General features: G+C 43.5%; 1 protein-coding gene across 1 annotated transcript in view; it reads right to left on the bottom strand.

Moving 5' to 3' along the window:
- The window catches only part of LOC124805729 (juvenile hormone esterase-like), a 126483-nt gene that overhangs the window by 66983 nt on the left and 43581 nt on the right, over window positions 1-15919 (bottom strand). Inside the window, exon 4 of the mRNA XM_047266300.1 lies at window positions 6969-7154. Within this exon, the coding sequence (XP_047122256.1) occupies window positions 6969-7154 (186 nt within the window). The remainder of the gene's footprint in view (window positions 1-6968; window positions 7155-15919) is intronic.

The following is a 15919-nucleotide window of genomic DNA, read 5'->3' on the forward strand; positions in this document are numbered from 1 at the left end:
CTTAAGTCCCCCAAAGCTCTCTTAAATTGTGATTCTAATACTAGATCACTTGTGTCTTCTGTGTCGACTCCTGTTTCTTCTTCTATCACACCAGACAAATCTGCCCCTCATAGAGGCTTTCAATGTAATCTTTCCACTTATCCGCCCTCTACTCTGCTTTTAATCGTGAAATTCCCGTTGCACGCTTTATGCTAACACCCTTGCTTTTAATTTCACCAAATGTTATTTTCACTTTCCTATATGCTGAATCAGTCCTTCTAACAATCATTTCTTTTTCGACCTCTTCACATTTTTCATGTAGCTATTTCGTCTTCGCTTCCCTGCACCTCCTATTAATTTCATTCGTGAACGACTTGAATTGTTGTGTTCCTGAACTTCGCTGAACGTTTTTGTACTTTCTTCTGTTACCCATGGCTTCTTCGCAGTTACCTTCTTTGTACCTACAGGGTATCCAAAAAAGGACTCTCTGATTTCAAAATTAAATATCTCGAAAACAAAGATCGATAGAGAAATGCAGTAAACGGTATGTTGATTGTGAAAGCTGTAAGAAGTTCATACAGCAGTTTGAAATAATAGTTACAAAAGCTGCTAACAGATGGCACTGTACGCTGTACAGCTCAAATCAGCATAAATGAAAAAATCGTATGAAAACAATCTTTGCAAACAATCACATCACAATGTTTTCAAAATGTTCACCATTGGCACTACAGAGGTGGCGCAAACGAAGAATGAAATTCGCCATCACATTTCGTAGTGTCTCAACCGAAATGGATTCACATGCCACAGAGATCGCAGATTCAAGCTCGTCCAGCGTGGCGGGATGCTTCGGGTAGACCATGTCTTTCACTGTGCCCCACAAAAAAGTCACAGGGAGTCAAATCCGGCGAATATGGAGGCCAATCTATGCCTGCACCAGTAAATTTGGGATATTCCAAAGCAATGACTCGATTCCCGAGGTATTCCTCAAGAAAGCGATGTGGTCGGGTTCCATCTTGCGTAAACCATTCAGTACCTGGTCGATCCTCTAACGCTTGCTGTGTGGCGACATAGTGTTCCAAAATTGCAACGTAACGTGCACCAGTGACCGTTTCTCTAATGAAAAAAGGGCCAATAATGCCTCTGCTGCATATTGCAGCCCACACAGTAACTTTAGGAGAATACAGGGGTTTTGCTTCACATCAATATGGCTTTTCGGAACCCCAGTTCTGCTTATTCACGTATCCATTCAGGTGGAAGTGTGCTTCATCTGTAAACTAGATGCAGCCAACATCAAATCCTTCATTATCAATCATTGTGAGCATCTGATTAGCAAAGGCAACTCTTTGTTGCACAGCTCGTACGGGTATGGCCCGCTGCGTTTGAATTTTGAATGGAAACATGTGTAGGCTCTTTCTCAGTATTTTCTGCGTGCTGGAACGCTTCAAACCAGTCTCAGATGCAATTCTACGGACGGATGACATTGAATTTTGCTGAATAATTCCAGAAACTGGGGCGATATTTTCAGGCGTAACTGCGGTTTTCTTGCGGCCAACATGCCCCAATAGATCATAAGTTACGCTGCTTGTTCGTTGAAATTATGCGAAGAGCGTAGGAATGGTTTTCGCATCGGGTCCTTTTGGAACATTAAATCGTGCTTGTAAACTTCGCCTTGTTGCCGTAGGACTCTTTTCTAACCTGTGGTACTCTAGAACCAGAAAAACGCGTTGTTCAATGGAGTACATGGTTTTAATCTCTTCCTTCGGTACGCTAACCTCCTTTCACGTTTCAATAGTGGAACTGATCGCTCTGGGCTTCGGATCACTATTTATACTAGGCATTACGTATGGAGATTACAGCGCCATCTTTTAGCATCTTTTGTAACTATTATTTCAAACTGCTGTTTAAACTTCTTACAGTTTTCACAATAAACATACCGTTTACTGCAATCCTCTATCGATCTTTGTTTTCGAGATATTTAATTTTGAAATCAGGGAGTCCTTTTCAGGACACCCTGTATGTTTTTCTTTCCAATTTATGTGATTGCCCTTTAATTGGTTTATTCTCTACTGCTGTAACTACAGCCTTCGAGAACTTCAAGTGTATCTTGCCATTCCTTAGTGCATCCATATCCTTCTTTGCGTATTAATTCTTCATGACTCATCTCTTAAACTTAAGCCAACTATTCATCACTACTACACCGTGATCTGAGTCTGTATCTGCTCCTCCGTGCGCCTTACAACCCAGTATTTGATTTCAGAACCTCTGTCTGACCATGATGTAATCTAATTCAAACATTCTCGTATCACCCGACCTTTTCAAAGTATTCCTCCTCCTTTTGTGATTCTTGAACAGATTATTCGCTATTGCTGAAATTTATTGCAGAACTCAACTACTCATTCGAATCTCTCATTCGCCGGTCGGAGTGGCCGAGCGGTTTTAGGCGCTACAGTCTGGAACCGCGTGACCGCTTCGGTCGCAGGTTCGAATCCTGCCTCGGGAATGGATGTGTGTGATGTCCTTAGGTTAGTTAGGTTTAAGTAGTTCTAAGTTCTAGGGGACTGATGACCTCAGATGTTAAGTCCCATAGTGCTCAGAGCCATTTTTTTCATCTCTCATTTCTTGTCCCAAGCATTTATTCTCCTGTGACCTTTTCTTCTACTCCTTTCCTACGTTTGCACTCCAGTCTCCCATGAGTATTAGATTTCCATCTCTCTTTTCATACTATATTACCCTTTAAATATCCTCATATACTTTCTCTGTCTCCTCATCTTCAGCTTGCGACACCGGCATGTATACTTGAACTATAATTGTATCGGTGTTGGTTTGCCGTTGATTCTGACAATACCAAGCCTATCACTGAACGGTTCACAATAACGTACTCTCTGCCCTACCTTCTTATTCATAGCCGGCCGAAGTGGCCGTGCGGTTAAAGGCGCTGCAGTCTGGAACCGCAAGACCTCTACGGTCGCAGGTTCGAATCCTGCCTCGAGCATGGATGTTTGTGATGTCCTTAGGTTAGTTAGGTTTAACTAGTTCTAAGTTCTAGGGGACTAATGACCTCAGCAGTTGAGTCCCATAGTGCTCAGAGCCATTTGAACCATTTTTTTTCCTATTCATAACGGATCCTACTTCCGTTATACCATTTTCTGCTGATGTTGATATTACCCTATACTCATCTGATCAGAAATCCTTGTCTTCTTTGCAATTCACTTCACTGACCCCCACTACATCTAGATCGAGTCTTTGCATTTCGGTTTCCAGATTTTCTAGCTTCCCTGCCACTTTGAGCTTCTGACATTGCACTCCCCGACCCGCAGAACGTTACCCTCTCTTTTCTTATTCATGCTTTTTCTCATAGTCACGTCTGACTTGGCAGACCCCTCCCAGCCACGCGTATGGGAGACTATTCCTGAATCTTTTGCCAATGGTGAGATCATAATGACACTTCTTCAACTACAGGGCACTTGTCCTATGGATACACGTTTTATGTCTTTAATGCAGTAGTTTCCATTACCTTCTACGTCTTCATGCCTTTGATCATTGCTAATTCTTCCGCCTTTAGGGACAGTTTCCCACCACACGGACAAGAGAGTGCCCTGAACCCTAGCCACTTCTCCGCCCTCTTTGACAAGGCCGTTGTCAGAATGAGGGTGACTTCTTATACGACAAGTCTTGGGCCGCCATTGCTGATTATTAATAAAAATTCAAACGGTGGCGGGTTTCGAACCAGGGACCTAGGACGTTTTGGAATACTAATGAAAGACGCTACTCCTAGACTACATCGAATACCAGCCAGCAATGCTACAAATGCCAAAACATCGGGCATGTAGCCAAGGAATGCAGGGGCACAGCTGCGTGTTTGAAATGTGCAAAAGCGCTTTATAGACGCGACTGTGACAAGCCGCAAAGTGCAGCTGCCACGTACGTAAACTGGGGCGGTCCTTATGCCGCAAATTCACGTCTCATATAGGACCAGCAAATCTAAGAAAAGGCATTATAAATAAAGATAATAAATTGGAGGAAAAATCAGATTTCAAGGTAAGGTAACCAAAATAAGCACCTAAAAGAACAACAGTAATTGTTCAAAATTTCAAATAACGAGATAAAGCAGTCATACCAAGGCATGAAAGCAGCAGAAGAGGCGGTTCAAGTCGACACAGCGGCGGACCCGCCGCCCCTTCCAAGAGGGGGAAGCGGGCTGCGCCGCCACGAAGAAGACGACGGTGGTTTCCGTGAAACGTTGCGGAAAGTCACCGACGACGCGGTTGCCGCGCTCAAATCAGCCATGGCGGAGGAGAGGGCGGCCCTGAGAGCCGAGGTGGACGAGGCACGCTGTCAGGTGCGGCACGTGACGCCAGACTCGCGAGTCAAGCGCAACACGAGAAGAGGCGCCGGCCCACGCAAGGACGGTCGCCTCGCTGGCCCATACGTAAACGCAGGCGGTCGAGGAGGTGGCCATGGAGATGGGGACTACTGCTCAAGGGACGCTGACTGCCTCTTCGGAAACGGTCGCCTTCCCGGCACTTGCTGAAAGGCGGGAGGCTGAGGAGTTGGTCGTGCACAAAGAGAGGACCAAGAAAGAAGGAGACGAACCGTCCTTTGGAGTTCCTGCCCCTCCCTCACAAGAATAGCATGAGAGAGGTACTCACCAAGAACGCCATACCTCTCAGAGATTCCACCTAGACCCACCATGATTTTACTTACCCATTTACCCAGTCGGATATCCCTCCTCTCCCATACTTACCACGTGACTTCAGTTGGGTGTGCGAACCGTTGAGCTGGAAATTCAAGGAAAAGGAGTTCGTCCGGCGGGCAGATCTGGAGCTTATAAACTCCTGCCCCATCATCACCAACAAGAACTGTTGGTAGATGACGGAAGAAGCCGTCGCGTATGTGGGCGATCATCTGCGGCCACTGGACTACTCCCACCTTACCGAAGTGAAGTTCGAACCGCCAAAAAAGATAAGGTAGACGATGTCCACGATGCCCACCGCTTCTGACGCTCGCTAGCTTTCTAGCAGTACATGTTGTCTTTTGTTTCAGGTAACCTAGAGGACAATCCTGTTACGGCAGGATGTAATAAACCATCAAGCTAGGAATGAGGAGGAACAGCACCCATAAGTGCTTAGCCTCCTGCACCTCGAACCAAGGATATGATCCGTCTGTCAGCGACCAGCAACCACGACCCTAAATACTTTTTCTGAAGATAACAAATGGGAAACTCTTCAGAACGCTGAGCCAGTACGTGGCTGATAGCTAGAGAAAATTGTATCAACGAAATTCGCTGAGAAAATCTGCATTCTCATGTAACAGTCGGACCCGTCATGACAACCTCACGAAAGCCAAACACTTGACATCCTGCTTGGAAGACACCTTGGCCATTTCAAATGATCTCAACGTTTATTAATCCTTGGTTCTTGATACCTTTGAGCTCACCACTCGGCAGTTCTATCGACCCTGTTTCCATCCCCGCATATTCAGGCAACCCATTTCTCTTACCAACACAGTGAAACAACCTCAAAACTAAGATACAAAAATGTAACTCATTGATTGGCGACTCCATGGAGTGTTCTGTGCACCACGGCCAAATAGTGGATAGAATTTGAAGGAGAATCAGCATTGGCCGCATCCGCAAAATCGATTTTCGGTCACTTAGTGACCATTCTCAGTGGTGTAATATACAATTAAAATCAACAAGCTTAGAGCGATCACATAAACTCGCTTACATGTGATGGCTCTAAGCTTGTTGATACCAGTTCCTTCCAATTTTAATTGTATATTACAGCACTGAGGATGGTCACTAAGTGATCGAAAATCGATTTTGCGGATAATAAAACAAAAAAATACGGCCAACGCTGATTCTCCTTCAAAATGTAACTCGCAATCAAGCTCTCCTTAATTTCACTGTAGTTGCTAGCATATTTAGATACGAAGCTTTCGTAACACATGTAAAATCCGAGGTCAGATTAATCTAGTATCGCCAGGCAAAGTAAATATGGACTTATAAAATTTGTACGATGGTTACCCGTAGTTATTCAGACCAGGTTTCCATTGTTCGAACAATTTTTCTACGCCGAAGTCACTAAAAAAGTATCCAAAACCACACGATCAGACTCTTTGCAATGAAAGAACGCAGGAAAAGAACTACGTGATCGATTACAAAGGTGAGAACTAATTCCGCAAGTGTCAACCCATAATTAGGTTTCATCCATAGCAACAGCAGGCCTATAACAATATGTTGAGTTCTTAAAGCAACTATCAACGTCCAATAGAACATAGACCAATTCCACATACCTCAAATGGATGAGATATTAATGAAATCAGCGAGAGACACATACAGGAAAATGTTTTTACTATAAGTAATCTTCTGGATCCAAGTAATGTGAAAGAGTTGGAATGTTTTCTGTGTAAAATAAATTATTAAATTCCACATTTTCTATCCCAATAACGGGATGTGGAAAAATGGAGTAAAAAATCTACGCTGCGAAACATGTCACAAAGGACTCCTTATTAAAAACAATCGAAAAGCCTCTCTTTATTTGGAACTAGTACATAGCGAAGTCTGCGGTATTGGTGTCATAGTCGGAGTACAGAACAGGGCGTTGTGAGAATTTAAACTGGCTACAGTACGTAACAATCAATAACTTTCACCTAAAAACAGTCATGGACACAAAAAGTACTTGCAAGATGATAATGATGCCGTGGCGATTACTTACGACGTAAAGAAATTTCACTGTTTCCTGTGTGGTACAAGATTTCATTTACTTATGGGTCGTAATTTGCTAATTATCTTGTTTGGATGTCTGCTAAAGCTGCCAGTTGAAAGGCGCATTGGCTGCAGATGTGGGCCATATTGGCCAGTAACTATTGTTTCTGGCAATACGTGTTGTCCCACATCCCATATGATACAGAGAGTTCTTTCGACAGGTGGTAGGCAATTTTATTTGCGATGGATGTCGACAATGAAGCTCATCATAGACATGACTCACCTTTGGTTGCCGGAGAGAAGAACAAGTGCGACGTAGAGGAACCGCCTGCGCTCTCCCCAAAGATGGTGACCTTGCTCGGGTCGCCTCCGAAGGCGGCGATGTTGCGTTGCACCCACTGCAGCGCGAACACCTGGTCCTTGAGGCCCGCGTTGCCAGGGATGTCGTCATTCTGAAGGCTCAGGAAACCTGGCACATGCCACAGCGGCCGAATGCATGAACATCATTCACTGTGACAAGGGTTTGTTGTTTGAACAAGTGATACTATGTTTGGTAATTTCTTACTACATATGTGCTTACAACACACGAGCGATCTAGAAAATAGCTTCCATTTTCTGGTCGGGTGGGAATTAGTGGGTGGATCTAGTAATGATAGCAGGTCTGCTGAGGGCTGCTTCTCGTTCAGCTATAGTTGCCGTTCCAAATTGACTGCTGCAGTTAAGAATCAAGTCAAATGCGGAATTGGTTCGGTAATACGTATTTGGTCGCAAAATTCTTGAAAGTGTGGCTGTTCACAACAAATTTTGTGCTGCTTACGACCAGACGTGATGAGTGAAGGTACTGTAGGTCAGTGGGGTTTTTCGGTTTAGAATGACAGAACGAATATTCGTGACGATGACTGAAGGGGCCACCACGGAAATGCGTTGAAAAAAAAATTCTGGAAACCAACGTTTCCCAATCTCTCAACTATCCGTCAAGTTTTCTCAGATTTACTGGAGTGTTTCCCATAGGGTCTTCACCAATTCATTAGGATATCACAAGTACTACGCTGCCTGTGTTCCCAGATTCTCAGGTGGTATAAATTTATGCACTCAGATTAATCAGCTGTTTAAGGCATAACAGAAATGCTTAAATCTGTAAGGAACTCTGTATGTTGTTGTAGCTCTCTTCAGTATGAATATTGATTTGCTATCTCTACCATCGTCTGTCCTGTGAAAATATCTACATTCCTACATACTTACAACATCCCACGCCCATTTGGACCACATTATTGTACTCAAGTCTTGGTCTCGCTCTGCAGTTTTACTTACCAGACATCCCTGCACTATCAGACTTACGAATGTTTGATGCCTCAAGATGAGTCCTATCTACCGAGCCCTCCATTTAGTAAACTCGACCTAATTTTTTTTTTCAATTTGATTCAGTACTTGGTCGTTAATTATTGGTTCCTCCAATGCAATCTTCTGTATTCGTGTGTAGGAGTGCATTTCAAAACCATCGATTCTTTTTTGGGTTTAGTATTAATCATCTGCTTTCACTGCTGTAAGAAGACTTCCAGATGTTCAAATTTATATTCCATGTTAACAAACGTCTTTTTCCAGAATGTTTTCCTTGCTATTGCGCCCTGCGTTTCGTATCTTCTCTAGTCTCTACTTCGGCCACAATCGACTCTTTTGCTAACCAAGTAGCAATACTCATCTTCTACTTTTAGTGTCTCATTTCTTAATCTACACTCTGGCCCATGTGAAATATCATAGTTTTCTTGGTGTGTATTTACGTCAATATAACATATAGTTAGCTATTGTTCACATATTGTCATTGCTGAAAATTCAAACACAATTTACTTCTTAAGAAGTATATCATTGGCGATGCATTGCTGAAGACGTTCGTGTAAGCTTCATCATTGTGTTCACAATCATCTCTTGGGAAATGGCATCTGTCTCTTCCTTAATCACAGCCTTCAGCACATTAGTGATGTGGAGTCGTTGTAAAAAGCCTTTGTTCTCGAGGCAATGCCACAGAAAAGTCAGGGGCTGAGAGATCAGGAGACGTCACGGGGCATGCTTTGTATCTGACAAATATACAACGTTCCGATTATTGACATGCACATTCAAATTTTTCTTCAGACTTCACAAGAAATGCCTGAAATGTGTGATCCTGGTCAGTTGTGTTTGAGAATGTTGTGTAGAAATTGTGTCTTTTCACTTTATCCCCTGGTCATAACTGTTGAGCCATTTGACGCTTATAAGGATAAAACTTAAACTTCCTAGTGCATAACCGTCTGCATAGACCTGTGACTGCTTTCTAATGTTCTGTAATGATGACTGAGGGATCGCTACGGGCGTAGTTGCAAAGCTGCAAGAACTCGTCGCATATTTTCCGGCGTTCGAACTGTCCTTTAGGGTCCCTTATGCTTCACACTGGTTACAAAAGCTGCCTCATGCAATTGTTTTATCCACCTGGATATTGTTCTCCTCTCTGGAACACGGGCGGCTTGTGAGTTGGACATCCGCAACGCTCCGCACAGGAGAGAACTACTCAGCTGCCTCAGTACACACCTACACTGGTCAAGTTCCATACAGCGGTGAATGGCATTCTATCTGGATCCGATTAGACATGGTAGACGACATGAGCATATCTACAAGTTTACTGGGAGACCACCAGTTGCGGTTATTTCCACACTGTAATTCCCTCGGCATTGACAGAATTGATTCTACTGTATTCCATTAGCCTTATTTTACTTTCATTTGACATTCAGCGTATGATTTCCTTTCATTATATGACCCGTTCCGTTCAAGTGATTATCCACTCCCATTGAAGTCACTAATTACAAAGTGACCGGAGAACCCTCACTCACTCTTTTTTATTTCTTCCTTAATATTAACGCTTATTCCTAATTTCTCCTTTGTGCCGAATAGGCTATGTCCCTGACTCTTCGTTTTCAAGTGCTTCGACTCTTATAACATCAGTCTGGTTTCAGCACAAGATGCAAAAACTCTTTGATCCCTGTATTTTTACACTTGCCACCTTCAGAGAACCGATCAGTGTATTGCAGCCGACTTTGTCAAAAGCTTTCCCTAAAGACAGAAATGCTATCTTTTCAGAGACAGGCTTCTAGTAATTTTTCCTTTCTTCTGCAGATAATTCACGTCACTAATATGAAATCAGGATTTGTTAAACTAGTTCGGTAATATTAACACCGACCAACATTTCTTTTGAATTGTAATTATTAAGTTCAATTTGAAGTCTGAGGGAACTTACCCTCTCATATATCTTGCACACCAGGTGGGACAGTTGTGTCATGGTTGAATATTCTAAGAGTCTCAATAATTCTGTGTAAACGGCGTTCACGCCGGGCCCTTGTTTCGGATTAGGTCTCTTTATGTGGTCTGTCAAACTCTTCAGGCAACATCATTTCTCCCATGTCATCCTCACCTACTTTAATCTCAATTTCGATAAGATTGTCTTCAAAACCATTTTTCCATATAGTCCTCCTGTATATTCGTCTACGTCTACGTGATTACTTTGCTATTCATAATTAAGTACCTGGCGGAGGGTTTAATGAACAACCTTCAAGCTGTCTCTCTACCGTTAGACTCTCGAACGGCGCACCATCCCCACACCGGAAAATCTCATACCAGACGAGTGTAACCCTTAATGTTTGCGTGGTAGAGTAATTACGGTGTACGCATACGTGAAGGCAACGTTTGCGCAACAATCGCAGACATAGTGTAACTGAGGCTGAATACGGGGAACCAGCCCGCATTCGCCGAGGCAGATGGAAAACCTCCTTAAAAACCATCCGCAGGCTGGCCGGCACACCGGACGTCGACACTAATCCGTCGGGCGGATTCGTGCCGGGGACCGGCTAGCCAGAACATTCAACATGTCCTACAATTAAACCTGACTTTCATTAAGGATAAAATGTTATCAAAAAATCTCATCACTGATATTCTTTCACTCTGTACTTTAATCCCACTCTTCAACCATTTTTTTTTTACTTCTGTGATTGCTTCTACAATATACAGATTGAACAGGAGGGGCGAAAGACCGTATCCTTGATTCTGCTCCTCCATTCTTATTGATCCCACTTGGTACTTGTACGAGAGAAAATCGGGAACTCTTTGTCCCTGTTTTTGTTTTAGCCAAATTACAGCTATAAATCAAAGTCAACTTATTCATTCCTTGGTTCCTGTCGGCCTTATCTGCAGGCAGCTTTGCTACACGGTGCCGCTGCCAGGTTGTTAAAGATGGCGGTTATGGTTCATATGTCCACGGCGTGTGATATGTTTTCTATGGAGCAAGAGACGAACGTCCAACGAGATCTACAAGGAAGCACAGCCTGTTGTTGTTGTTGCTGTAGTCTTCAGTCCAGAGACTGGTTTCATACAGCTCTGCATGCTACTCGATCCGCTGCAAGCTTCTTCATCTCCAAGTACCTACTGCAACATACATCCTTCTGAATCTGCTTTGTGTATTCATCTCTTGGTCTCCCTCTACCATTTTTACCCTCCACGCTGCCCTCCAATACTAAAATGGTGATCCCGTAAAGCCTCAGAACACGTACTACCAAACGAGCCCTTCTTCTAGTCATGTTGTGCCACAAATTTCTCTTCTCCCCAATTCTGTTCAGTACCTCCTCATTAGTTACTTGACCTACCCATCTAATCTTCAGCATTCTTCTGTTGCACCACATTTCTAATGTTTCTATTCTCTTCTTGTCGAAACCATTTATCGTCCATGTTTCACTTCCATACATGTCTACACTCCATTCAAATACTTTCCGAAACGACTTCCTGACACTTAAATCTATACTCGATGTTAACAAACTTCTCTTCTTCAGAAACGCTTTCCTTGCCCTCGCCAGTCTGCATTTTATATCCTCTCTACTTCGACCATCATCAGTTATTTTGCTCCCGAATTAGCAAAACTAAATTACTACTTTTAAGTGTCTCATTTCCTAATCTAATTCCCTCAGCATCACCCGACTTAATTCGGCTACATGCCATCATCGTTCTGCATTTGTTGACGTTCATCTTGTATCCTCCTTTCAAGACACTGTCCATTCCGTTCATCTACTCTTCCAGGTCCTTTGCTGTCTCTGATAGAATTACAATGTCATCGGCGAACCTCAAAGATTTATTTCCTCTTCATGGATTTTAATTCCTCCTCAGAATTTTGCTAAATATACAGATTGAATAACATTGGGTATAGTATTCAACCCTGTCTCGTTCGCTTCCCAATCACTGCTTCCCTTTTATACCTTTCGACTCTTATAACTGCCATCTGGTTTCTGAACAAACTGTAAATAACTTTTCGCTCCCTGTATATTACACCTGCCACCTTCAGAATTTGAAGCAGATGATTCCAGTCAACATTGTCAAAAGCTTTCTCTAAGTCTACAAATGCTAGAAACGTATATTTGCCTTTCCTTAATCTATCTTCTAAGATAAGTCGTAGGCTCAGTACTACCTCACGTCTTCCAACATTTCTACGGAATCCAGGCTAATCTTCCCCGTGGTCGGCTTCTACCAGTTTTTCCATTCGTCTATAAGGAATTCGTGTTAGTATTTTACAGCCGTGACTTGTTAAACTGATAGTTCGGTAATCTTCACATCTGTCAACACCTGCTTCCTTTGGGAATAGAGTTATTATATTCTTCTTGAAGTCTGAGGGTATTTCGCCTGTCTTATGTATCTTTCTCACCAGATGGTAGGGTTGTGTCAGGGCTTTCTCTCCCAAGGTTGTCAGTAGTTCAAATAGAATGTTGTATATTACTGGGGCCTTGTTTCGACTTAGATCTTTCAGTTCGCTGTCAAACACTCCACGCAGTATCATATCTCTCATTTGATCTTCATCTACATCCTCTTCCATTTCCATAAAATTGCCCTCAAGTACATCGCCCTTGTATAGACCCTCTATACACTCCCTTATTTCTGGTTTCCCCTCTTTGCTTCGAACTCGGTCTCCACCTGAGCTCTTGATATTCATACAACTGGTCTTCTTTTCTCCAAAGGTCCCTTTAATTTTCCTGTAGGCAGTATCTATCTTATCCCCAGTGATATATGCCTCTACATTCTTAGATTTGTCCTCTAGCTATCACTGCTTAGCCATTTTGCACTTCTGGAAACATCCCTCAGGCTGTGGCTAAGCCATGTCTCCGCAATAGCCTTTCTTTCAGGAGTGCTAGTTCTGCAAGTTTCGCAGGAGAGCTTCTGTAAAGTTTGGAAGGTAGGAGACGAGATACTGGCAGAAGTAAAAGCTGCGAGGACTGGGCGTGAGTCGTGCTTCGTTAGCTCAGATGGTGGAGCACTTGCCGGCAAAAGGCAAAGGTCCCGAGTTCGAGTCTCGGTCGGGCACACAGTTTTAATCTACCAGGAAGTTTCATTTTGCACTTCCTGAGACGTTTTTTATTCCTTTTTGCCTGCTTCATTTACTGCATTTTTATGTTTTCTCCTTTCATCAATTATATTCAATATATCCTCTGTTACCCAAGGATTTCTACTAGACCTCGTGTTTTTACCTTCTTGATCCTCTGCTGCCTTCACTATTTCATCCCCCAAAGCTACCCATTCTTCTTCTACTGTATTTCTTTCTTCAATTCTTGTCAAACGTTCCCTAATGCTGTCCCTGAAACTCTGGTTCTGTCAGTTTATCTAGGTGGCATCCCCTTAAATTCCCACGTTTTTGCAATTTCTTCAGTTTTAATCTACAGTTCATAACCAACAGATTGTGGTCCGCATCAGCCCTTGAAAATGACTTAAAATTTAAGATGTAGTTCCTAAATCTCTGTCTTTCCATTATATAATCTATCTGAAACCTTCCAGTACCTCCAGGCCTCTTCCATGTATACAACCTTCTTTCATGATACTTGAACCAAGTGTTAGCTATGATTAAGTTATGCTCTGTGCAGAATTCTACCAGGCGGCTTCGTCTTTCTTTCCCTACCCCCATTCCATACTTACCTACTACGTTTCCTTCTCTTCGTTTTCCTACTATCGAATTCCAGTCACCCATGACATTTGAAATTTCGTCTCCCTTCACTATCTGAACAATTTCTTTTATCTCATCATACATTTTGTCAATATCTTCGTCATCTGCGGTATATAAACTTGTACCACTCTGGTAGGTTCCGGCTTCGTGTCTATCTTGGCCACATTAATGCGTTCACTATGCTGCTTACCGGCACTATTTTTTATTCATTATTAAACCTAGTCCTGCATTACCCCTATTTGATTTTGTATTTATAGCCCTGTATTCACCTGACTAGAAGTATTGTTCCTCTTGCCACCGAGCTTCACTAATTCCCACTATATCTAACTTTAACCTATCCATTTTCCTTTTTAAATTTTCTAACCTACCTGTCCGATTAAGGTATCTGACATTCGACGCTCCGATCCGTAGAACGCCAGTTTTCTTTCTCCTGGTAACGACATCCTCCTGAGTAGTCCCCGCCTGGAGATCCGAATGGGGGACTATTTCACCTCGAATATTTTACCCAAGAGAACGCCATCACCATTTAACCAAACAGTAAAGCTGCATGCCCTCGGGAAAAATCACGGCTTTAGTTTCCCCTTGGTTTCAGCCGTTCGCAGTATCAGCACAGCAAGGCCGTTTTGGTTAGTGTTACAAGGCCAGATCAGTCAATCATCCAGACTGTTGCCCCTGCAACTACGGGAAAGGCTGCTGCCCCTTTTCAGGAACCACACGTTTGTCTGGCCTCTCAACAGACACCCCTCCGTATTGGTTGCGCCCACGGTACAGCTATCTGTATCGCTGAGGCATGCATGATGATGGGGCTGTGATTTCGACAAAGACCGTGAAGTCTTGCGTAAGAATAAACGGTCGGGGAGGCCGCGTTCTTCGCTGTCTGGTTCCAACATTTCTCGCGTGGATGCAGTGGTGATAGCAGATCGGCGTTTGCGCATCACGGCCATTTCCCGGAAGCTTGGTTTATCATATGATAGGGTTTACGACATCGTTCACGGGTCCTTAGGGTACCGGAGGCTTTCATGTAAATGGGTGCCTAAGCAGTTAGATGACATGATGAAAGACAAGCGAATGACGTGTTCACTGAAGCATCTGGAACGGTACTCCGAGGAGGGTAATGTTTGCTCGGCCGCATTGTTACTGGCAGAGAAACGTGGATACTGCATTTTACGCCAGAATCCAAACAGCAGAGCATGGTGTGGAAACATCCCTGTTTGTCTGCGCCGTCTATTGGGAAAGAGATGCTACGGCCCTCTGGGATAGCTGTGAACGACTCCTGCTGGATTTCATGCGACGAGGTGTATCATCAATAGCGACATTTATTTATCTACACTGTCACGTCTGTGGGCGGTCATCAGGCGAAGAGATCGAGGGATTCTCGTTGTGGAAAACGTGATTCTGTTCGACGACAATGCGAGACCACATGTGGCAATCAGAACTGCCCAAAAGCACTGGGCACTGCGCTGGGAGATTCTGAAACATTCACCATACAGTTGAGACCTTGTCCCTTGTGATTTTCACGTTTTCGGACCGCTGTAGAAGTTTCTGGCAGGACAGCGATTCACATGTAAAGATGAAGACAAGACAGCAATCCGATAGTGGTTCTATATAGTCAGTCAGACGAATTCTACCGCAGCGACATCTCAAATTTAGTGCTGTGACGGAACAAATGCGTGAACAGGTGTGGGGACTATGATCAAAACTAATGTATGATACGGAGAATAGGATGTGTATTTGTCATTACCTGTCTGCGTCTTACTTAGGGGCAAAGATTTTCTGATTTGCCCTCTTACATATTGTATTTTGCCCGTCTTTCGCTATAGCTTACTTCTGTTTCTCTCAGAATTTCTAACGTCTTGCACCGTTCTACATAGTCTAACGCTTTGCCGACAAATCGTATGAACGTGTTTTGATTTTTGTTAAGTCTTGCTACTATTATCAAGCGCAGTGCCAGAGCTGCTTCTCTGCTGTATTTATCTTCCAGTAAACCAAACAGATTGTCAGCTAATATATACCGAGCGAGGTGGTGCAGTGGTTAGCACTCTGGACTCGCATTCGGGAGGACGACGGTTCAATGCCGTCTCCAGCCATCCTGATTTAGGTTTTCCGTGATTTCCCTAAATCGTTTCAGACAAATGCCGGGATGGTTCCTTCGAAAGGGCACGGCCGATTTCCTTCCCAATCCTTCCCTAGCCCGAGCTTGCGCTCCGTCTCTAATGACCTCGTTGTCGACGGGACGTTAA

The sequence above is a fragment of the Schistocerca piceifrons genome, chromosome 7, assembly GCF_021461385.2.
Source record: "Schistocerca piceifrons isolate TAMUIC-IGC-003096 chromosome 7, iqSchPice1.1, whole genome shotgun sequence".
Taxonomy (NCBI): domain Eukaryota; kingdom Metazoa; phylum Arthropoda; class Insecta; order Orthoptera; family Acrididae; genus Schistocerca; species Schistocerca piceifrons.